The sequence below is a fragment of the Pestalotiopsis fici genome (genome assembly GCF_000516985.1).
Source record: "Pestalotiopsis fici W106-1 unplaced genomic scaffold PFICI_Scf_3, whole genome shotgun sequence".
Classification (NCBI taxonomy): domain Eukaryota; kingdom Fungi; phylum Ascomycota; class Sordariomycetes; order Amphisphaeriales; family Sporocadaceae; genus Pestalotiopsis; species Pestalotiopsis fici.
Genome location: NW_006917093.1, coordinates 4,946,014 through 4,969,614, shown reverse-complemented (window position 1 = coordinate 4,969,614; position 23,601 = coordinate 4,946,014). Strand labels below are relative to the sequence as shown.

At 49.9% G+C, this 23,601-nt stretch overlaps 5 protein-coding genes across 5 annotated transcripts; 1 reads left to right on the top strand and 4 right to left on the bottom strand.

The window, feature by feature from the left end:
• Positions 1 to 226: 226 nt before the first annotated feature.
• Positions 227 to 2,427, bottom strand: PFICI_05634 (uncharacterized protein; the record flags this gene model as incomplete). The annotated part of the gene is made up of 2 exons (XM_007834215.1): positions 227 to 2,070; positions 2,202 to 2,427. 2 exons carry the CDS (start codon positions 2,425 to 2,427, stop codon positions 227 to 229), a joined length of 2,070 nt encoding a protein of 689 aa, XP_007832406.1.
• Positions 2,428 to 7,317: 4,890 nt separating this feature from the next.
• PFICI_05633 (uncharacterized protein) lies at positions 7,318 to 7,760 on the bottom strand (the record flags this gene model as incomplete). The annotated part of the gene is made up of 2 exons (XM_007834214.1): positions 7,318 to 7,525; positions 7,648 to 7,760. The coding sequence occupies 2 exons, from the start codon at positions 7,758 to 7,760 to the stop codon at positions 7,318 to 7,320; spliced, it is 321 nt and encodes a 106-aa protein (XP_007832405.1).
• Positions 7,761 to 8,442: 682 nt separating this feature from the next.
• On the bottom strand, positions 8,443 to 9,732 carry PFICI_05632 (uncharacterized protein; the record flags this gene model as incomplete). Its single annotated transcript, XM_007834213.1, has 1 exon — positions 8,443 to 9,732. One exon carries the CDS (start codon positions 9,730 to 9,732, stop codon positions 8,443 to 8,445), a length of 1,290 nt encoding a protein of 429 aa, XP_007832404.1.
• A 2,800-nt stretch (positions 9,733 to 12,532) lies between these two features.
• On the top strand, positions 12,533 to 12,903 carry PFICI_05631 (uncharacterized protein; the record flags this gene model as incomplete). Its single annotated transcript, XM_007834212.1, has 2 exons — positions 12,533 to 12,546; positions 12,711 to 12,903. 2 exons carry the CDS (start codon positions 12,533 to 12,535, stop codon positions 12,901 to 12,903), a joined length of 207 nt encoding a protein of 68 aa, XP_007832403.1.
• Positions 12,904 to 16,028: 3,125 nt separating this feature from the next.
• Positions 16,029 to 19,017, bottom strand: PFICI_05630 (uncharacterized protein; the record flags this gene model as incomplete). Its single annotated transcript, XM_007834211.1, has 2 exons — positions 16,029 to 18,256; positions 18,312 to 19,017. The coding sequence occupies 2 exons, from the start codon at positions 19,015 to 19,017 to the stop codon at positions 16,029 to 16,031; spliced, it is 2,934 nt and encodes a 977-aa protein (XP_007832402.1).
• Between the last annotated feature and the right edge of the window lie 4,584 nt (positions 19,018 to 23,601).

The following is a 23,601-nucleotide window of genomic DNA, read 5'->3' as shown; positions in this document are numbered from 1 at the left end:
CTCACACGGAACCAAATGCCACTTCTCATATTTCCTCGTAAAAACACCCAAGTGAGCGCAGTTTGCAATGACCGACCGACCAACCTGTACTTCCCACCATCTCACAGGTACCCAGGTTCCAACGGTGCGAAAATAATGCTGCCGTTCTCCAAAAAAAAAAAACGCCGCGCCAATGTTGATATCATGATAGAATGAAGGTAAGATGAATAATTACAAGGGAATATGGTTAAGCGGTGGTCTCTCCGCTCACCGTGTTGTTGGTGGATTTGGCCTCGATTGCTTGCTTCTTCTCCTCGGCCTCTAGGGCGTGAGAGATTTCGGTGGTGGTTGGCTTCTGTGCCTCTGAAGCTACCACTGGTTGTGTAAAATAGTCAACGGTTTCTTCTGCGTCTGTTGCATCGGTCTTCTCCTCAGTGACGGGTACTGCTGCTTCGTCCATGGAATCACGAGCAGATGTTTCAAAAGACTCGCCGGCCTTGGGGGTGGAAACATCATCAGCCTGCAGTGGGATCTCGAATTCGTTTCTGAGGGGGCTGCTGATCATGCTCACATCCCCAAACTCGGATTTGCTGGTGCGGGACATGCGAGCTGGACTTCGCATGGGCAGCGGGGGTGGGACTCGGCGGGGGATGTTGACCACAGCACCCTTCATCTGTACGACCTGAGATGCGAGCATACGCGGAGGCTGTACGGTTGCAACCTCATAAACAATAGGTTCCTCAGCATCCTCAAACTCGTCATCGTCATCCGACAAATCGTCCGAGATTTCTGATTCGTTTTGGTCAAAATCATCATCCTCATCATCGGCGTCAAGCTCGGGTTCGCTCTCTGAAATTGTCTTTGGGCTAGCTGTCTGTTCAATCTCAATATCGAGGGCCTTGTCGTCATTTGTCTCGGTTGGCAAATCTTCGTCGAGGTCCGGGAACGCGGTCAATTTGCGAATGGCACTAATGTCAATTTGCGTGTAGTCAACTTCTTCGGGCTGCTTGACTTCTTCCTCCTCCTCTGGCGACTCTTCAATGGATGGCTGATAACCGGCTTCGCTCTGTCCTGGGCTGGGCGTCGTGGCAGCCGTGTTGACATCGGTTTGCGTACCCGCCTCGGTAACATGGCTGCGCTCCGTCTTGTTGGACATGTAACTTCCCCTGTTGCTCCTTGTCAAGTATGTGTCCATGCTCTGTCGGTTGTACTTTGGGAAGGCTGGACTGGCGGGGCTCGGGCAAAAGTCGAATTGGCTGCTATCAGGTCGCAGCCGTGTTCCCGCCTCTCGAATCTCCGAACCAGCCAGACCCAGGGCCAAAACACCATAGGGATCAGGATCTTCCGGATCTGGGATGCCGAATATGGGGCTCGGAGCGCCACTATGGGATGGGTCGATACTTGCATCTCCTGGGGTCGGTTGGTTTGCCAGCTGTTCCACCAGGTTTGCATCATAGTCGTTTCTACCCTCTGCAAATTTGAGCACCTCATGGAGTGGCCTCAATTGCGGCAGGCTCTGGTTGACATCTCCGGCAAGGATCTTGGGAACACTAAAGCTGCAGCCGTAGAAGCGCTCATTCTCATCGGCCCTTTCATTCAGTACCGTCCCGTCCATTTTGGTGTCGGTGGATAGCCCTTTTGACTTGACATAGGTAAAGACGGTATCGCTCAAGTCGGCCCATTTGAATTCGTTCTCCAAAAGCCCCAGCGAGACGACCGGGCCGCTCGTCATTTGCACATCCGTGCCAAGAGTCAAGGCTGCCCTGCCAAAAGTTTCCAGCGTAGTGAAGCTGTTGATGACGATGACACAGTCGCAAATGTCGACGCCGAGCACGAAGCCGAGGCTCGCGGTCTGCAACGTCAGTCCCGATGGCGGCGACCAAGTTCCATCTGTTTTCCGGGCCAGCAGAATACCACTACCTCCTGATCCCGACGACCACAGACCGGATCGCATGGAAGTAAAGACGGCCAAGCCGACTGCATTTTGTATTACCCTCGGAGGGATCTTTTTTAATACTTTACGTGTTGATGTGCCACTGGCAGTGGTCGTAGGGCTGGACGGACGATCGTCGGTGACAAGGTAACCATCACCTATTGCGGATCGTGTTAGCGGCCTGCACGGCAGCAAGGGCAGAGCAGAGAAGAGGGTCAACAAGACTTTGTGAGACCCAGGCGGATTCTAGGAGGGGAACAATTGGGGCAAGTCAATCAGTCCAACGTACGGCAGAAGGATATCAAGATGCGAGCGGCTCTCTCGCATTCCCTGTCGAGAGTTGTTGGCGCATACAACTCCCTCCCAGTCTTTGACGATGCCGTGCTCAATCTGTTGCCAGAGGACGGGATTCGATCAGCCCATCCGCGGACCTTGTCCAAACTGGTTTTCCCACTGGAGCCTGCGCTATTCCTGCTGCGATCCCATGATGGGAGCAAGGCGGACACCCGCTGCATATTATTGCAGAAAGCAGGTCTACCACCTGACGAGTACAGCTTCAATCATTCATATGAAAATAAGAGTGTGAGGAGAGGAACGAGAAGGGAAGAGGAGGGAAAAAAAGGTTGTCTTGGTCGATCCCAAACCGATGAAATGACGGAACGAGTAATCGGTGGAAGTGTCCCCCGGGGAATACCCAACTGGCATGTAAGTAAAGCAAGCAACAAGACTGGATTGTCTGTTTGTCTTTTTGGGAGGGCCCCGAAGCCGAGAAGTAGAAACCGGCTTACACTGGGAATGGAGATTCCAACAAGATTGGAGGGGATGGGGGGCGCGGCCGATGATTAAAAGCGGAGAGTTTTTTTCTGCTTGGGAATGCTGCTGCCAGCCTTGGGGGAAGACCAGGACCAGGGACCAGGGATCAAATCAGGACCAGAGTTAAGGTACCGACAGAGACCAGAACAGACCACCAGTGACGTTTTGGACCCGAGCCAACCACTAAAGTAGGTACCTCAGTGCTGGGTAATGTAAATGTACGAAGTACCTACTTGACTTCGCTCTCTCTTCTCTCTCTTTCGCTGAGTTATCCCAACGTCCCCGGCAGGCGACCAGTCAAGTAAAAGTAAGTAATTAGGCCCCTGCGGCAATGTTACCTTGAAAGGCGCAACGAGAGACGCAATGCAGTGTGGCTGGCTCTCTTTCTTTCAGCAAGCTCTCAAGGCTTCCGCAAGTTTAGCACATGCAGAACCCACATATGACACCGGAGAGTGCCAGTATGGTGGTGTGTATGATGCAGTGCTGCCGCCGAGGGGATGGGGCCAGGGGGTGGTGTAATTGGGTATGATGAGCAACAAGAAACTAGGTAGGGGAAGGGGAGGGGAAAGAGGAAGAAGAAAAAAAAGGGACGGATCGGATACCGCTGCCAATGGAGGGCCAAGCAGCAGTAGCAGCAGGACAGGCGGGTCCAAAAGCAAGATGGTGTGTAGATACTGTAGTAAAAGTCTTGTGCTGCTGCTACTGTAATAAGCTGCTTCTGCTGGCTGCAGTGATCAAGTCTGCAGACCTCTCTCCTCGGATAGGATGGGATGTGATGGATGGATGGGACGGTTGTTGTTGTAGTGTAGTACTTCCTAGTGCTTGTACCCCAGTGTAGGTACGAAGGCTTTGAGCCCGAGCTATGGGGCTCTAATTGAAGAGAAAAGAAAAAGAAAAGAAAGAAAGAGAGCCAAGATATTTGGTCCCCAATCCAGGCACGAAAGCCCTAGAATTAAGGTACGGGCTGATCAAACGTGCAAAAGAATCGCTTTAGGAATAACGGGGTCTCCAGTCCTTTGGTATCCTACTCGTCTCTCTCTCTTCCTCCTTGGCGTACTTGTCAGCCAAACCAGTACTTTTCCAGACTTGTCGTTTCTTGAAATGCCGGGGCCAAGATAACAGCAAGAAAAACGAACAATGTCTGGAAATTGCAAGTGATTTGAGCTTGCCGGCGGCGTAATGCGGGGGGCCGAAATGTGCCTGTGCAAATCTGACCGGGCTCGATTGTGGTAGGCTAGTTCGGGCTGAGATGGCGCACGGCGAGGAGGGGGCGCGACTCTTTCGAGATGAACTTGTGTCAGATAGAGATCCAGGAACGCCCGTGGCCGAGTGCAGATGAAGTGAAAAAGCAATATACTGCTGCTGCTGTTGTTGTTGCTGTTGCTGTTGCTGTTGCTGCTGCTTCGGCTGCTTCTTTTGATTGACCCTCCCGCGGGTTTGCACAACTATGTTTGCTTGTGTTAATGAGGAGTGAGAGGATTGATTACTCGAGAGAAGACGAGATCACTGTCAAAGATAGAGAGACAGAGAAGGAGAAAAAAAACGGATGAGCCCCCATGTCTAGCAGGGCTGTCAATTCTCTATATTCGTCACCGTCTTGAAATTCTACCAACGTTTTGTATTACTATAACTTACACTTCACCAGCGCGGGTACAAAATACTCGGAAGCTTTGCACCTAGTCGATATCATCCAGGATGTCCCATGAAGCTGGGAAAACTGCCAACTTATTGCTCCACCATAGAAGGGCCTCTTTTTTTTTTTTTTTTTCCCTTTTTTTTTTTTTCAGGCAAAGCACGCGCCCATTGTCTATCGATGCTTGGAGCACGGCCAACAGAAGCTGTCATCATTGCCGCCGCCTCCGGTTGGCCAGCAGTCCAGTCGGTCAATTTTGTGTGATCTCATGATGCTCTTCTCCGGTACGCCGGGTAGGTGTTAGTATTTCCCATTTCGCTGCTCCTGGCAAGTGTTTCGTCGTCGAGATCCACTTTCAATCAGTCCCGTCTAGTGTATCATTTGCCCTGTGTAAGTCGAGTACAAAATCCACCTCTTATTTCTGCATTCCATCTTGGATTCATACATGACCAGATTTGTACATATGCTCAATACCGAACCTTATTAAAAATAATAAAAAAATATAAAAATAAAATAAACCCCCTCTGCCGCCCTGCCTTTATCTGTTTCCCCCATCTCCCTCTCGCCGTGCATGAAAGCTTGGCACGTACTGTTCGGGGCTTGCTCACGATAGTTCGCAGGACTAGCCAAGTTGCTGCCAGATGAACGCCTGACGCATGGACACTTGCAGCAGCAGCAGCAGCAGCACAGGGAAAGAGGCGCCTGCCGAGAGGCGGGTGGGACGGCGGGTGCATCGTCTTTGAACGACGCGTTCTACTGTCTAGCTCAGACGTGGGGAAAGTTGGGTAATGTGCAAAAGTATCCTCATTACATATGTAGAATGTTAGGCAAGTCTCGGTCTTTTTTGGAAGCATTGTTCACAGGTGCAGTTGGTAAAACTTAGTATTCTACTGCGTATACTATGTGGGTTATGTGTTGGGCTGGTGCGTAACGCAGGACGAGGTGATGTGCGTCTCCCATGAATCCTGATCCCGGCACTTCACTCCAGAATCTCAGATGGCATGGGGATCCAAAAGGTTCGAGACCGGGCCCAGCAGAGCTGAATGTGATCGTCAACCTGGGGAGATCATTCCACGTTGGCAAAAGAAAACCAGAACGGACCAGACCAGACCCCTCGACCCATTGTAAAGGAATGAAAGCTTTTTTGCTCAACGTGCTTTGCCAGGTCCGTGGCTGATGGTTGAAGCCAAGTCAAATCAAGCCGCCAAAGCCAATTCATTGGTGGTGGCACATGTTTACATACATTGGTGGGCACGTAGCTATCTGAGACAGTACTCTCAACATGTTCCGCGCCGGGTCGAGTCTGATTGGTTTCCTCCTCCCAATACAGGTCTTCTTTACCGGTGCTACATTACTCGTCCCATTTCCCAATTGGCTTGAGATGTGTCTTTTTTTTTTTTTTGGTCCTTTCTTCTTTTCACGAAGCTGTAATAATCAGACGATGCCCATCAGACTGCTGACGTTGCCGGGCTTATTATCATCATGCAGCAGCAACGCACCCATACATATACATACATCAATGGGCTCTCTGAATTGCCAGGATATGTGCAGTAAACTCTACCCGGCGGCTCCTTGCTTGGCCCTGAGCCGGATCATCTGGGTACATTAGTTAAAAAAAAAAAAAAATTAGTGCAAGTACTACACATCTTCCTAGGTGGTAGATCCCGCCCCCCGAACGTCCATTTTAGACTGTCTCTTTTTCTCTGTATTATGTTGTGTACCTGCTCTAGGGGCCATTTCCGCGGGGTCCCCAAGAGGATTTCTGCCCAACAAACAAGAGGTAGGTAGGAAGGGAGGGAAAGGATGAAAGAGAAACACTGAATTGCCTCCTAGTAAGGCCATCGGCTGGGCCGTACCGGAAATAGCGACTGCCTTTTAGTCTGTTCTTGTATTTGTATAGTGGGCACAATTGGTTGGTTACAAGATTCGTTCTTTTTACTAGGCGAGTGGAGTGATTGTGAGTGAGCTGTTCAGTCTTTGACGCATACTGTAATACTGAACATTGACACCCAATGGATCTCGTTTCGCTGCCCGTTGCAGGAAATTAAAAGACATTTGGGGGTTTGGGAGAGGGAAAAAAAAAAAAGACCCCTGGCACTATGGAATAGTCGCAGATAATGTCTTGAATGTTTTGTTCTTCTTCTCTCTCCCCCATCTGAGATGAGATCCGCGAGTAAGACACGGTGCATAAGGTTCACAAGGTTGACGGCCGCGCCGGTGAAAACAACGCGTCTTTTTATCAAAGTTCTTTTTTTTTTTTTTTTTTTTTTTGGCCTTTCCTCTATATGACTGATATGATAGGTAAGGAATCCAATGAAACTCGCTCCTTTGGATAATGAACAATGCCATGGCTCGCAAAAAGATAATGCTGCATTTATTTCTACAAAATTCCGAGAGAGAAAGTGGAAAGATGTTCCATGAATGACCAGCGGGCAATGCCAACGCCACCGATGTAATGCACTCCAGCTTTCCAAGCTGCTAATTAATGTAACGGGTGGGGTTCGTATACCATAGTGCGTAGCTGGTAGGTACTGGACTGGATCGAGTCGGACACGAACGAACGGCCGCCAGCCTTAAGAAAGAGAGCGAACAGGACCCTGGATTTGGATTGGCTGTGCCAACCACCACCCCCTGGTGCTTTCTTAGTCTCGAGTCTGAAGGTTTTCCTTCAATGCTTGCATATGGAGCAAAAGCATGCCTCGACTGATATTTGACTTCTCTCAAACGTTAAAAAGAAAACGACACTTCCTTGGGTCTTTTGCTCCATATGCAAGCATTGAAGGTAGCCGCCGCCGCCGCCGCCTGCCGTTGTCCGTATAACAGCATGGTCTCACACGTGAAAATTATTACAACTCCTTCTTTAAGCCTCCGATGGGACCTACGCCCGAAATGACATCGCGCGCTTGCTTATTGCCTTTGAGCTGATCTGCAATCGAGGGGGGAAAAAACAGCCCGATTATTAGCTAGCAATTCTCTTTATTTCGTTTAACGAATACAGCACTTTTGAAGGTTCCTGCATCGGGAAGTTCTCTTTGGAGATCACAGGGAAATGGAACGTGAAAGGGGCCTGCGGCTGCTTACCGTCGACAAAGTCCTCGCCGGCCTTGAGCCCTTGGGCTTGGTACTTCTCCTTCTCGGCTTCAGCCTTAGCCTTGAACATCATGACACTGCAAATCGGAGATTTTCAATTAGTACCCAATATTGCCAATGTCAGAAACTAGTAGATGGACGAGTGACAAGCCACTGTAAGTTGTAACAATTACAGTAGTCTAGTCCATGTGAGGCGTACCCAATCTTTTCAATCAGCGGGTCAAACATGCCCTGCTCGTAAGCAACATAGCCACCGGCCAAGATGGTGCAAACTATGACTAGAGAAACGAGGACGGATTGCCAGGCTTCCATTGTGGATTGTTGTTGTTGTTGTGTGAGGCGACAAGAAGCAGGGGGCTTCTGTGATGATTTTATGTGTTGAGGGGGTTTAAGTGTAGATTGGGTTGATTGATTGATTATAGTCACGACAAAAATTGCACATTGCAGAGGATCCAAGGTTATATAATTGCTTCGATACAGTCTTCATTCTCTGAATGTATTGCTGCTGCTGCTCGCTTATCTGATATCATCCGTCGCAACCAATCCTGTTTCCTGGCTCAAAAGCTGTGCCATGTAGCCGAGTTCACGCGCTGTGACGATGGTTTTTGCCACTTCGTGCGCTACTAACCTGATTTCTGACCGGTAATGCACCTTTTGGAGTGCGTACACAAACCAGCTTTCCCCACGCACTAAAGTGCTGTGTTCCAAGAAATAGAGCAACAATGACATAGGAAAACAACCTCATTTTCGTAACCGTTGCAGTTATTAATTACATACTATCGTACTATCCCAAACATATCATCCAATGTGTGTGTGTGTGTATATGTAGCTGCGAATTGAGGTGATGCTCCATCCCAAAGAAACGCCAGAAGCCATTCCAGTAAATGCTGTTTCGTCATCGGCGTGTGCCTCGACAATCTATACGTGTAGAAAAAGCAGGAGAAAAAAAAAGGCCAAGAAATGCAAAAATATGCGCCGTAAATGCAACTCCCTTTTAGTTGTTGTTCTGTTGACCGAACATGTTCCCAGGATATGGTCGGCCTGCCGTAAGGAACTGTTCAAAGGGAAGGCAGCTAATAGTCTCACGGGATGAGTGCACCCAGCTTGGCCGGGGCACCTCCTCCCAGTCCTCGTTTGTCAGAGGATAGAAGTTGTATGTTTCGTACTGTCCTTCGCACTCAAAGATGCCCTCGAGATGCACACGCTCGAGTTTTGTAAGCTGAGACCGTAGCCCCACGAAGAGTGACTTCAGCGTTCCTTCACGCAGATGCATGCCGCCGAGTGACGCTTGATAGGGTTTGGCCAGTCCACGGCCGCCTAGGCGCAGACGCTGCAGGGTCGCGCGATGCTGTGAGATGAAAGTCTTGAGATCTCGCTCCTCACAGGACATGCCCACCAGGGTCAAATCCTCCAATTCCGGAAAGACAAACCCATTGAGCATTTCCCTAAAGTTGATGGCAAATTTCGAATCCGGGCTCGAGTATGGGTGAAATGCAACCCTCAGGGTGCGGGCATTTGCCGCCTGCTGCAAGACAAACCCAAGGCCATTCACGGCCTTCATGGCAGCTGCAGGCCCTTGCAATCCAGACGGGTCCAGCGTCAGGTCGAACCGAGAGAGGCTCTTGAACGAGCGTGAGTGTGTGAACCAGTGTCTCCGGTGGACGGGCGTTTTCAGCATCTCCAAGGGAAACCAGTCAATGGATAGCGAGGTCAGTGGCAGCCCGTTCAAGGCTGCGACGATGGCGTTGAGGTTCTCGTATGCGGTGGCGCGGTTCATCCTTCGGCAGCTCGGCACACCGTAGACGTCGCGCAGAACGGCATTGTCGACGGGACACTCGGTGAAGGTAACAGACACTGACTTCAGATTGGGAAGGGCGGCGAGCGCTTCTCGCAGGTCGTCGGCCCTCGTATGGAACTGGGCCAGTTTCTTCCGGTTCTCGGCAATCTTTGGATATTCATTCCAGGCACTGCTCAGGGTTAGTTGACGGTCTTCCGGTAATTGGATAAAGTGTTGCAACCATGCGGCGTGTCTCGCGTCATAATCGTCGACGTCAGAGAGATTGATGACAATCGAGTCAATGCTGCCCCTCAGCTGCGGGTGCAGGGCAATATTGCGCAGGCGGTCGACATCATCCCGGTAGGCAAGGACAGTGAAGCGCGGCGACAGCATATACTCGTAACCGACATTGGCCAGGGTCCTGTTGGCCTCGCGCAGATGCCTGGCGGATTGCCGGTCACAGTAGCCAAAGATGAGCCTCAAAAGCTCAACGGGTAAGGCGTCCATCGAAAAGGTTGGCGGTAGCCCGAGCAGCAAGGTCCCGTAGACGAAACGGGTTCTGGGCGGGCTGCGATATAGTCGTCCGTCCGAAAATGGAGTCGGTCCGGGCGGAAGGTAGTATTAAGTAGATCCGACCGCGAGGGAAGTAGTACAAGTGGAGGAGAGGCAGCCCCAAGAGAACAAACAAATACCCTTTTTCGCGGATCCTTCCCTCTTTACTTATGTGCAATAGAAACAATAGAATAAACACGGAACAAACCACCACAGAAACAAGTCTTCGTCGTCGTCGTCACCTGAGAGGATCCCGTCAGCTCAGAATCAGATTTCAAGCGAGGAGTGAGGCAGGCAAGAGTGGCGGGCTGATGAGGTCGGTATATGTACTTTGGGCCATTGAGACTTTTTTTTTTCTTTTTTTTTCCGACTTGGGTGTCTACTAATAATAATACTATTGCTACATACCTTACAACAGACTACTACTACCTGGACAGGACGCACCGACAACAGCAACGACAACAACGAAGACGAGGGCGGCGGGTGATCCGATGGGCACCAGACGCAAGACGGTGGATGCCTTGTCCGTGATTGTCATTGGAGAGCCGAATGACTGGTTTTAGGTGCTGCCGTGAGGTAAGCTCGAGATTGGCCGTGCAGTTGGGAGATGCATCAGCAATGCTCGTTCTGCAACGAGCCTGTGCGAGCCAAAGGCAAAACGACCAAGTATCGGTGAGAGTGAGACACGCATGGGGCTTGATCTTGCTTGGCTGGGATCGATCCAGGCGCCGGCAGGGGTCCGTCCGCCTTTGCTTTGCTCAAGAAGCAACGAAAACGCACGGAAGAATTGGAAGAAATGGAGAAAAGGGAAAGAAAAAAAAATTTAAAGAGAGAGAAAGAGGCCCAACCAGCACCCAGCAGGATGGGGAAACATGCAGTTCGAGATTGGCGGAGAGGGGGGAAGCGGTCAAGCGGTAAGTCCAAGGTAGCGTAAAGAGGGTGCATGGCAACCTTGAAGGTACCTTACTTGGACTGTCTTTTTTAGGGCATGTAGGTATCCTGGGGACTGGCACACTTGGGAATGTTAGTGTAGTTAGTATGTACTTTTTAGTTGGTGGCATCAGTGGGTAGCGCAAGCCAAGGCCCCAAGGACAATTAGCTGCAAAGGAAATGTGTAAGATATCTCAAGGCTAAGGTTACAGTCCATGTAATGCCTCCAACACCCACGTTGAATGTATGAATAATGTACGTACATGAGTTCATACATGAAGTTTTCTAAATTTGTCCAAATGCGAGAACCGACGTGGACTCCAGAGTCTATCCAGCCACATGCAACCAGTCACTTCAGAGTTGGGCAGAGAGAGGCAAGGGAGAGTCTATGTTCACGTGGTAAGGTACGTGTAAATTTGTGATAAGATCATTGCCCGTTACCAGGAAGGAAGCCATGTACTTCTCAAACTAAGTACTCGAATGGCATGTGGGCTGGCATTGCTCAATGTTTTCCATTCATCCTGTTCCCCCCCTGGTCAACGAGGCTGCAATTTGCAATGTTTGTTGTCAACTAACTTACGTACACACGAGACAAGGTGGTAAGCAGCTGCAATCAGCGGGAGGACTCCTTAGCAAAACATAGTGCCCGCATTTGATTCGTTTTGATTCTTCATCAAACAGAAATGTAATCACTCTTATCCATGGTTGGTCTACTATGTATGGACTCGAGAGACACACACACAAAGTAGGTACTATCCATGCAAGTACTAACTAAACTACTGAGTAGTTAGTATACAAGGTATAGACGACGATCAATGATCTCCGCCAGTTCAGACATGCGTGCGTGGAGCTCTGGAACGAATTGTCGGTAACTGACGCCATATGTACCATGTGTACCACGTAAATACTCCTCTCTTCCTGCTTGCTTGCTTGCTTGTTGTCCCTTACCGTGGAGACGAGTGAGTCGCACGTACATGATGATCTTCTTATTGCCCGCATTGGATTTAGATCTAACTCTGCTTTGAAAGCATACAGACAGAAAAAAGCAGCGAGGCTAAAGTTGAAATATGGAATCCAGATAGCTGGTATGGTTCTTCCTCCTAGATGGAACCCACACGCATGAGAAGTTCATCTGCTTCCGTTGACAGCCCATCAATGCTTCCAATACTCCCACAAATGGATATTCTCTAGTCGGCGGTCGCTAGGGATTGCCCTGTTCAAGCAAAAGCACTAGTGAACATACCCGTGTTCCGGGATCCAACCCGGCATCGCGGTAAGGAAAAAAAAAAAAAAAAGTTTCTCATGTCACACCGACAAATTGGTGCTGTCACCAAGCTACATGCCTAATCGGGAGCACCACGAGCGACAGGATTGAGCCAGCCCCGCCTAGGGAATGATAGTGTATGTACTCTGTAGTGGAAAGAAGGTCAAACTACGGAACGTACTATTTTACCGTACCACCCTACCTACCTGCTACCTACCTACCAGCCTTCCAACAAATGCAGTCTCATCCTTGGCTTGTTCTCCCCCCTCCTCGCCCCCCGAAAAATGTTCATCAGGTACTAGTCCAGGCGGTAGATTTTTTTTGGTAGATTATTTTTTTTTTTTTCCCTTATCCTCGCACATCCAATCCATCCCAACTTTGGGCCGCGAACCACGTGCGAACAACGCATCTCGAATCCACTCGGACGGGTAGGGAATAAGGAAAGGCAGGGGAAACGAGAGGGAAAAAAAACCACTAACTCTACCTAGTCTGCCCGCCTGACTGTCTACTTGCTTGCCTGCCTACTACCTAGTCACCGCATCATCTTACTACTCTGTACACATGTCGCTACTCCAGTGAGTGCCGTGTCCCTTACAGCTTTCTAGAAGGTCGTGTCCAGGGGTCATGCCTTCTTGCTTTCTTCTAGCGACTCTTTTCTTTCCTTCAAACTATTGCATGTTGCTTCTATGCTGAGTGAGCCGTTGGAACTTGACCCTGACACTACGTGCTACTACTATAGGTCCTACCGGAACCTCTCGCCTCGCACCCGCATAGGCGTGGGCATTGGCATTCTCGCCTGGGGCTTCATCGGTCTGCAGCTCTCCGACCGCGCCGAGGAGAAATTTGGTCTGAAGCCCACAGACGAGGACAAGGCCGCCTTAAGCCAGCTGGCCCCGAGGATTATCGCCGTCGACAAGGGCAAAGATCGGTGAGCATGGCGAGCCGCTGCGCTGGCTCTCTGATCAGGGCCGAAACCAGAGAGCTGCACAGAAATTTGAAGGAGAGGCAGATGTGATGACTACCTATCATCCTCCTATCCTGGCTACTCTCCATATCCATCACTCCAATGGATCCCCGCCGAGAGACCCACGCCCGCCAGGCCGGAAAGCGGTGTAAGACCGGTCACACGTCCCGAGTACCACGCGTCTCACCACGTTCTCATCATGTGCCACCACGCACTTTCTTCCCTGTCACATACTGCCAACGGCTATATTCTCATTGCTACTCAGAGACCAAATTTGTCGTCTATTTTCTCGGTAGAACGGCATGTTTTTCTGATAGCAGATGTAAAAGAAAAGAAACAACTGATATCTATTCTCCCAGCCACAGAAGCAAAAATGTATTAATTCTTTCTCCCCAAAAAGGCTTGTGTCAGCTCTCGGTTGCCAGTCGACGTGATGAATCACTGAATTGAGCCATGGAACCAATAGCGACAGCCCATCTCCCCTTGTCGTGCTACCTACATGCTGTATGCTGCATGCACTTCAAGGCGCCACACATACAAGGGGTTCGCTCGACACCTGCTGTAGTCGTGAGCTTTTCCATGACGGTTGCTTCTCTTTTATAAACGTTTCATCCTATTCTTTCTTTTATTCTTAAGTCTTTTCTTCTCTAATCTTTCGCCGCCTTTGTTCGAAACTCGCTTGTCCTTACCCTGCGAGCCTAAAGAGTCGAACTTGGACTCTACGATACAATGACGGATGCGTATAGTTGGCTACTCAAATCAGTACGTGCAACCGGCCAAGTTTGGGTCGGCTCCCAGTTGCACATGACCAAGACCTTTATGACGAAGAGACTCCGAGCGCTCGACCAATGCGCTTGAATTAAGCCAGGCACGGTATGTGTATGTGATTGGGCTGGGGATGGTGACATGGTCGTTATTGTTCCGATCATGGTGTGCGCCACTCTCACATTGCAGCCATGTGCCAAGAGGACCTACTACCGCCGCCACGGGACAACGAGTGGAGGGTCCCTCTCGTGATATTTCATGGCTCTATGATTTAAACCTGCGAGCCAGAATTCGGGCTACATACCAACGTCAGACCAGGCTAGCCACCTTCATTTTTGCTGCATTGTTGAGGCACGGTAACAACAAGGTTTATTGCGTCTGAATAAGCCTCCATGAGAGGGGTTCTCACGACTGTTTTTCCCCCTCCCATTCTCCAGGACATGAGTGCCAAACAGCCTCTAGTATTGTGCTTGCTCGGGATAGAATGCGAACTTCATATATTGATAGGAGGACATGAGATGAAGGATTTTCCAAGCACTCGAGGGAACAATAACGAGGGCACTGAAACACAAGGGTGCAGAAAGCCTTTTGTGGTAATGTCCACTAGCCATAGCAAACATTACATTCTCATTCAATCAATGGCGGATGATCGTCGAGCGAGAATCTATGGGCGATGCTTTCTTCTGCCTCCGAACGTTAAAGCTCGCATTTCCACAGCTCCAAGGTACTCGTGGGATGGATGGGGGAGGTTGCTCGCACACCCAAGTCCAGGCACGAGTCCTACGACTAGGGGTCAAGATATGACGTCTGACAGCTGCGGAGCGAATCAATCAAGATCCCACCTTCTCACATCGAGATTGGATATGCTCAAAGTCTTGAAACCTTGCTTGGGCACTGACAACATGATGTGCTTTGTTCCAGCACCAAACTGGTGGGAGGCTATCATGCTCGAAGAATGGAACCATGCGTGAATATGCTTACAAGACGACATTGGCAAAGGAGTATACATGTCAGTATATCAACCGCGCAAAGCACAGCATGCCATTTCCCGGAGACAAGTCCTGAAATAATTGGGAAGACCTTGATGAGCTTATTTCCCTGCCGCCTTTGCTACCGTTGGTTATACCTCCAGTGCTGCCATTTCCCTTTGGTTGTTCATTCAGTCATCGAGATGAACTTGCACGCCGGTACGATGACATGGTGACTGGGGTAGTATCATAATCATGAGAAGAGTGCATACTTGGACTGGGAACTAGGTAGTGATACTAAGATCTATATGCAAGAATAAGTAGCGTGACAAGAGCTCTCGAGGTGTAAAAATTGCAAGCGTGTAGACGTAAATGGTGGCACTTGTACTATTACCAGTGTTCTTCATAACAAGTGAGAAACAATCAGAAACTCTAGAACATACTTTCTGTATTCCCACCACCCACTTAAGAATCTGGAGTATATATATATATATTTATTCATGCCCTGTCCACTCAAGTTAGAAGGATCAGATGCTCGTTTGCATTATCCTGGCCACTCTCCACGCCCCATCGTCATGCAAGCAAATGGTTCTCGTCAGTCATAACATATAGTTGAAGTTAAATTCGGGTATTTAGTTGGTCGAAATATCAAATAATTCTCAAGTTTGAGTATAGGCTACTAGATTTTCGAGAGATAATAGACTACGTACATGAGGAAATCATAATGGCCTCAAGCATCGTAAATTACGATTCAGAGGGGCGCATAGTTAGTTGACTATGTCCTCAAGGCAATGAATTCGAGACAGCCTAAATATGACCCCTCACAGTGTGCACGCCAGTCACTTTCAAGTCAATTTCAGTACGCTCTTGCATCAGGGATTGTTGTTCACAGTCAAACTAGTCCTTCTATTCACATCAACAGCCCACAAGAATAGTCCACACCAGACGACCTGAGTCTCGAGCCAAACGTTAAGTACATTTTTTTTTTCCGTCGGGATGTCATATCTACCAGTTGGGTCCCATTCGGACTCGGTCATGATCGTAATGACCACCACTTCTCTACTTGGGAGGCTATGTTCGCCTGGACTCTCCTCCTTTATCTAATCGTACGGTCTAATGCAGAAATGAAAACACAGAAAAGAAACTAAATCACCCGTCTAAGAAAAAAAAAAAAGAGAAAACAAAACCTTGAACAACCCCTGGAAATGCAGATCACAATACCGCCGTCATGCTATCCGATGCAACGAGGGGAATCGCAACTTTTGTGTGAGAGGGATGATTTGTAAACAGGAGAAAAACAAGCAACGCCGACGATGCAATGAAACAGTACGCTTTGACCAATGCGAAAACAAGACGATGATCAGATCTCGGTCCTAATGGACGGCATATGAGGCGATTTGACCACCTGAGGCAGAGGTTTGAACAAGTCCGCCATGTTGAGGGTCAGATCGGCCACGCCGAATTCGTTGTCAATTTCGCCCACAGAACCGAGCTCTTCACCTCTCTTTGCACCATCTTCCAATACCCATGTTTTGACATTCTTGAGAAGCTGTATGACCCGGGCAAACCGATGATCTGCCGGTAGACGAAGGTCCTGAGCTTCAGTATGCTGAAGCAGCCACCTTGCGAGATAGTAGAAATGAATACCATCTCTGGAGAATCCGTACCGCCTGGAATTGGGTACTGAGGGAGGAAATTGTATGGCCATATCCATATCCCAGTTCGACTTGAATTTGTCCAGAGCAATGGCAAAAGTCTTCAGTACTGGAGGGGCCAGTTGGCACGACTGACCAGACACAGGGGTCGCGCGTCCGCTGTTCTGAGCGCTCACCACCCCACCGGCGCCGTCGGACTTGAAGATCCAATCGTTCTGCAAAAGCGGAGTTGCAGACCGACTCATGTTGGCAACAGCACCCTCGAGTTGCGCACGGCGAATTTGAGCCAGCAGAGCATGGATGAGTATGAACTTTCCGTACAAATTCGTGCTTCCGGGATGGATCTGATACGACTCGTGGAGAAGGGCACGCATGGCGAGGCTGAGTTCTGGCTGCTTGCTACGCTGAGATCCGTCGGGATTTCTGGCTTTTGCAACCTCCGATCCATACAGATGAAGAGCTTCGGCACACTCGGTGGGGTTTGAAGCTTCCCAGGCCGCGTCATCAGCCGGTAGCGGGATTTGCATCTCCGAGCTGTCGAATTGAGCATCCAAATTGAAGTAAAGCCCGTACGCGACATCAGACAAGTACAACATGTGCATCAGTCGAATACGGCCCTCCTGGCGGATCCACAGGCTCCAATCAAAATTTCCTGGGCTAATGTTCTGTAGCGCCAGGTTCGGCTGATGAAGAACGCTGTAGAGCCCGGGCGGCGAGGAAACTTGCAACAGGCCAAATCTGCGCGAAAGATCGGCGACCTGCGGAAACAGTCTCCTAGCGCTCTCCCGTTGGAACGGAGTGCCATTCCAAACCAATAGTTGAGACAAGAGAACGAGGGCCTGTAACTTCTCCAGTGCCCTGTGCTCATTGTCGGATGCGACATCGGTGGCTTTGTTGTCTCCATTAGCGTTACCAGAGAACAGGTTTGAGTCTCGCTCCAAGGCTATCTTCAAGAAATTCATAACCTCACGAACTTGATTGGGCGAGACATGGGCCGAGTAACAGGCTCCAATGCAGCACATACTGGCGAGAAGGCCAGTGTATGCTTCCAAAATGCGGAATGTTGGAATATGGAGAAAAGAGAAGTGGCAATGATAATGGCTATATTGCTCGAGGAAATCTTTGATATTTGCTGGCGAGTAAAAGTTGGTGATGCCAGCCGTCTGCGACGTGACGACCGTACCCGGGGGGTGGAAGAAGCCGTGAATTTGGGTCGAAATGTGTTGGTAGGGATCATGTATCGTCGAACTTGTGTCCCAATTGGAAAAGAAAAGCGATCGGTCGTTTGCATCGGTCACGGCGGCTGCTCTCTCGGCATCTGAATTATGATGTTCTGTTTTCGTTCCGACCTGCGTCTGCCCAAGATTAGGAGGTTGAAACGAATTTGCGTAGGTATCTTGCGCACCAGCCTGGAACATGGACCAATCAAGGTTCTGTTGGTTTGAGTTTGATCCTGCAAACATTTGCATGCCATTCTGGCCCTGAGGCATGCTGTAGTTGGCCAACTGAGGGTTAATGTTGGAGGCCATGGAGTTCTGGACGTCGCCGCCACCATAGACGGATCCACCGCCAGTCATGCTGCGTCTGTCACGGTTGTCGTCCATGCGACTAATGCTGCTGGATCTTGACAGCTGGCTCTGCTCGTTGCTCATGTTTGTCAATCCGTCGGCCATGGGGACCATGCCGAAAGGATGAACGACACCATCACCTTGCATGTTGTTGATACCGTTCATTTGGTTAAGCTCACCCTCTGCAGCGGCCTTGGCTTGTGCTGCCTGGTGCTTCTTCACGTGAGCCGATGGATGGGACAAGTGACTGGCGCCGGTGGGGTTTCCTCGTCGAATCGAGCACTTTTGGAAGTGGCGCTTGAGAATATCACTACGAGAGAAGGTATCCCGGCAAAGAACACACATGTAAGGGCGATCACCGGTGTCTACGAGAGCCTTGTCAGCAAGGTTTCTAGCAGCATAAAAACTGTGGATACTTACGGCGCAGAAGATGGCGCTTCAGGTGCTTGGCGTGCAGGTACGTTTTGGTGCAGTGAGGACACGGGAATTTGCCGTCGGCATCTTTCTGGGGAATCACGGTGCTCTTGGCAGATCCGGGCCCTGTCGGGGCGGCAGGTCTTCCAGGCGCGCTGGGCAAAATGCCACGGCGTCCCTGAGAGCCGACGACATGGGTAGGCTGCTCAGTCTCTTGCAGAATAGACGGCTGGTGAGGCATGAGCGGGCTCTGGCCATACGGCGAGGACAAGCCGGACTGGGGCATGACACCGCCAGCAGGCATGGGCCGAAGCACCGGAGGTCGACTCGCGGGTGCAGGGGCAATGGGTTGCGGGTGCGATGCTGCTACCGAGGACTGGGGCATCATGGACGCCGAAGTAGCATAGCCCTGGTGAGGGTATGGGTTCGGCATCATTTGCTGATAACCACCGCGTTGGTTGTTCTGAGGCGGGGGAGGGTAGTTGCTCATGTTGGTAGGCGTAGGGGGGTTTGAGGTGCCTGGGGTGCGCGGCGTGTGCGGGTGGCTGTTGTACACGGACTGCATGGCTGGATTGTGAGGTTGCAGAGGGGGGAGCGTGTGCGGCGGAAGGTGACCGTTCTGGAGTTGGTGAGGCGAGATTGCTGCTGGCGACGGATGATAGCTAGGTGCTGATGTGCCTATGACATTAGAGTGGTACTGGGAGCCGTCCATAACCCAAGGAAACGCAATGGTTGGGTGAAGCCGAAGATGTCGACGCGCAAGGACTGGAGAGTCAACAAGGCGAAGATGAGATCCACGGGAGCGTGAAAAGAAACAAGGGGTCTAAATTGATGTCTGACAGAAAGAATCAGACAAGAATTCGAGTCGCTCGTCTTGATTATGCAGGCACACACACAATCGTTGTTGGCTAGAGGGAAATCGCAGAAGAACTGGTGCGAGGCGCGTCGAGACAACAACACGCACGAGACGCGATTTTGTTTGACGTTTGTAGTTGGCGGGGATTTGGGATATGGGACCCGGGAAGGATGGATTACAGGAAGGTAAAAGTCCAGAAAAAGTCCTCCACTACTACCTGACACGAGGTAACTTGAATGCCCGCCAGTGCAGAGATGGGTGCTTAGTGTTGATGACGCGAATTGGTGCTGTAGACGCAAAAACTCGTGATAGTCTCAAGAAAATAAAAAAATTCTTGAGACGATGAGGGGAACGGATGGTGCTGGTTTTGGGGTAGAATTGGGGACCGGATGGATCCTGGGTGGGCGGAAGTCAATGGACGATGCTCCAATGACCAGAACCGGGTTCGCAGTATAACCTAGCAGGCAGGTATGCGGGTGGCTTGCTTGGGACGGAGGAGGGGTGATGGAAAATCAGCAACGGCGACCAAAGGCTTGAGCCGTGAACGGGGGGGTTTGACGACGTGGGACTCGTCGACAGCCGTGCTGCTTTGCTGATGGGGTCCGAAAAAAAAAAGGTGAAAGGAGTTGTTTGTAAAGTGGAGAAATGGATCCCTCTTGAAAAAGCGATGCCGACTTCTTTTCTATTTTTCTTGAACGAACGAAACAGCTTGCCTCCTTTCGGGCAGTCGAGAAGAAAAAATTTCTAGGCTCTAGGAGGGGCTAGCTTTTGACTTGTTCCTTGGCCAGGATATTCTCTCTCCAAAATTGGTTTGGATTTGGGATAATTATCTTATGTCCTTTATTTTTTTTTTTCTGTTTTGCCTTGTCTACAGTAATGTACGATGTACAGTGACAACGCGACGAGGGTTCAGGTCTGGTGCAAGGCGGTGGCCCGATGCGGTTAACGTGTCATAGTGAAAAGCAAATGTATCGAAACTTTCGGGCGGCAAGGTGGGCCACGAGTCGAGGTGCTGTCAAAGAACCGTTTATCGGCTAAGTGGATTCCGTCAGTCTCCGTTCTGCAAAGCTGCGGGCTTTTTTTTTTTCTTCTCTCTCTTCTATTTAGCGGGATGCAAGATGGGAAAGTGGAACCACTTGGCTTGCCTGGGATGCTAGGATGGGCATGGACATGCGAGGAGCAGCAGGATAATGATGCAAAAGTTATGCACAAATGCCGAGAGAACAGCGCTGGAAACAAGACGGACCCGTCGCTGTCCATCAACAACTGGCACGCACACCTTGGCCACTTGGGCCACCATTCAAGCAGTGCTGGGATTTAGCAGAGGCAGGTGGCAAGAGGGAAGGAGACGACGAGGGGGGTTCACAGACCATACAACCAGACAGATAGCTCAGGCAAGCCCGAACAGCAGACAGACAGGCAGGCAGGCAGAATGAACAGCGCGCTTGTACAGGTACGTAACGCTCATGGGCATATGTAAGCAGGAAAAGAAGGGCCCTATGTCAAAAAGGGAAAATAGAGAAGAAGCAAAGAAAGGGTGTGTGTGCATGTGTGTAATGGTGGTGCGTGCGGCAGTGCGGCAGAAAGGATTGCATCCAACGCGATCCCAGTATGGAGCATGAGCAGAAGACAGTTACCCACTGGCTTTTAGGCCATACAGAAATGGGTTATGTATGGGTCGTTCCACAAGGGAAATAGGTACGTACGTCACGCGTCTCAACAGTTATGGTCTTGCTCCCAAATAGTTCAGGGGTCCCTCCTAGACAATGAAACGACTATGTCTGATGGATCGGGCCTATCTCGACGACGCTGGTTGACGACCGGGTGTACTATGTACAGTATGGGACATGCGCGTGTTCAGGACTTGGGGAGAGGAAGTGAGGAAGGAAGATGGGAAGAAAAGTAGAAGGAGAAGAAGGGTCACGAACCAAAATGAGAAAAATTACCTCAAAAAGATGCCCAGAATGAGTAGAGATTGACGGATAGGACTGAGAGCGGAAAGACGACGTCGACGAGTTTTGCAACATTGGCAAATTCGCCGGCTACCTAACACAGTATGATACGATACGCCGCCTGACACGAATTGTCAGGATTCAATCATTCATAGCACTGGGCAGGAGGTACGGAAATACTGTATGCGGTAGTGCTCAGCATTCTAGGTACTGCCCAGTCTGCCAAGTACGTAGAACTCATCATCATTTGTGCTTAATCTGGTGCTACGTGCCATGATTGCACTTGTTGCAAATATACATCACTTGTACATTCGGTGCTTACTGCACAGTTGACAGACGGACATCACGAGACGGCCAGCTGTTCTCTCGACTACAATTCTTTGGAGCATAGTGTGCAGAAATTGAAGGCATCGTGTCATGTCCGGTTGGTAATGTAACGCATCAGCAGGGCGGTGGTCAACAGGTACTTTCACCGCCGAGATGACACTCGGGAAAATAAGTGGGCTGACATTTTGAGGCGCTTGGGCGGGATACCCAGGCATATGAAAGGATTTCTCATGCCAGGGTCATAATAAATCAATCACCTTGTCCGCGGAATACACGATGACGGATTACTGATTAATGGTTTCTCGGGTCAATGTAAATGAATAACAAAATGATGGCCGAGGAAGATGGCGTGTTTGATTTCTATTGTAGTACTATCCTATCTTGTTATTGCCCAGCAGAGCCATAACTATCTGGGCTATTTCGGCGGTTCGCTGCAGATTGGTCCTTTTTTTTTTTTTTTTTTTTTTTTTTTGTAAATTCTCTTTCCTCGTTGCAAAGAAGTGTCATGAAGCTCTTTTTTGGCCGACACACTTGATGCAGTAGCACTGTTCGATCGCATGGACCAAATCTATTTTTGACCAGTAGTAAATTCGTCACTGGCGTTCCCGGTAGTGCGTGTCTGTTCATAATAAGCCGCAGCCGCGATTGACTGGGTAGAAACAGAAAGAACCGCCATCGAGTGCATGTACCGCTACCTGACTCTCTCGAGCATGTTCAATGAATGGGTGTGGGAAAGGCAAGGCGTGCGTGGTATTTTAGTTAGGCACAGTTGCTGCTGTAGCCTGTAGGTATGCAAACCCAGCCATCTCATCATGGGACATCCTAATACGTTACCTTTTGCTCGAGGCTTGCAAGGCTTCTGGCCTCGGCGCGTTACATAGTAATGTCGTTGGTGACGAGCAATGAGATTTGCAATCCAGTCCGGGCTTGTCCGTTCCTTGCCACGTCTTCCCCTGTCATGATTCGCACACAGATCAACGTCAAATTACTCGTGAAGTCAAGCAATTGCACGATACCCGGCTTCTTCTGGGTAGGCAGGTAGTGTACATCCTGTACTCAGCCATCGATTTACTATTTGGGTTGTCAAATCAAGACAGCATCGAAGGACTTGCCCATCATGTGCAAGATATCAAATTGCATTGGGCGATGAAGGGCCAATCATAGGGTTGCAGATCCCTCGCTGCTCGGTTCGCATGCTTAGCACTTTTGCCCGCGTTCGCCTATTGGCCCTGCATATTCATGGTTCAACTTCAATACATAGTACGTGAAACGCCTGGACATTTATTGCCAGTGCTCTGCTTTGACACAGTATATTCCGTAAATCCGCAATTGTCAGAGCCGGGCATTAACATTTCATTGGTCGCATCCTGTCGCCATCACTGGTAGAAGACGTACGAGACTGTGTCATTTGTTCCGATATGGCCAAACACTCTCAAGCTTCTGTCTGCAGCAGGGATGTTGATCGTCTACTGTGTAGGGAAAAGGGGGCGCTGCTCTTGATTGCGCGTACGTTTGCCAACGACATCCGGTCCGTCAACGCATACATGACCAGGGTTCGATATCGATACGTTTCTAGTCTGCGATGCACTTCAATGGCTGGCAGGCAAGCAAGCAGGCAGGCACACGGAAGCAGGCATTCTCAGTCTACGATGTATTTGGGAGCAGCGGTCATTCTTGGTAATAATAGTACCATAATAGCCAAGTGACTTTCTCTCAGCGTGCGCACCCCCAATCTCTCTGTATCTTTTGTCCCTTGTCACTCCGAGTTTTCCGACTTCATTACCGACGCACTGAATGTGACCTTGGTCAAACCAGCCATGTGATAAATCAGGCCGAGCATGAGCTACCGAATGTGCTGCAGCAACAGCAACGACGCCGGCGACGAGCATGGCAATGAGTGAAAAAGTGCAGAGTATAGATTTTCAAATGATCCATAGCTGTCTCTCATTGTGGAGCAAAACCTGTGCAACAGAGGATTATACTGTTTCCAAGAGTCCACATTGGGTGGGGTCGAGCACGACATGGAGGTATTGTAGAGTTGCAACTGAGGTATTTGAGTTCTGATTTACGTATAGACTGGAGCTCGCTCTCAATTACTGAGCAGCTATCTTCGACTCTAGTCCAAGGTGAACGGCATATTCTGCGGACCGTACCCCCCCCC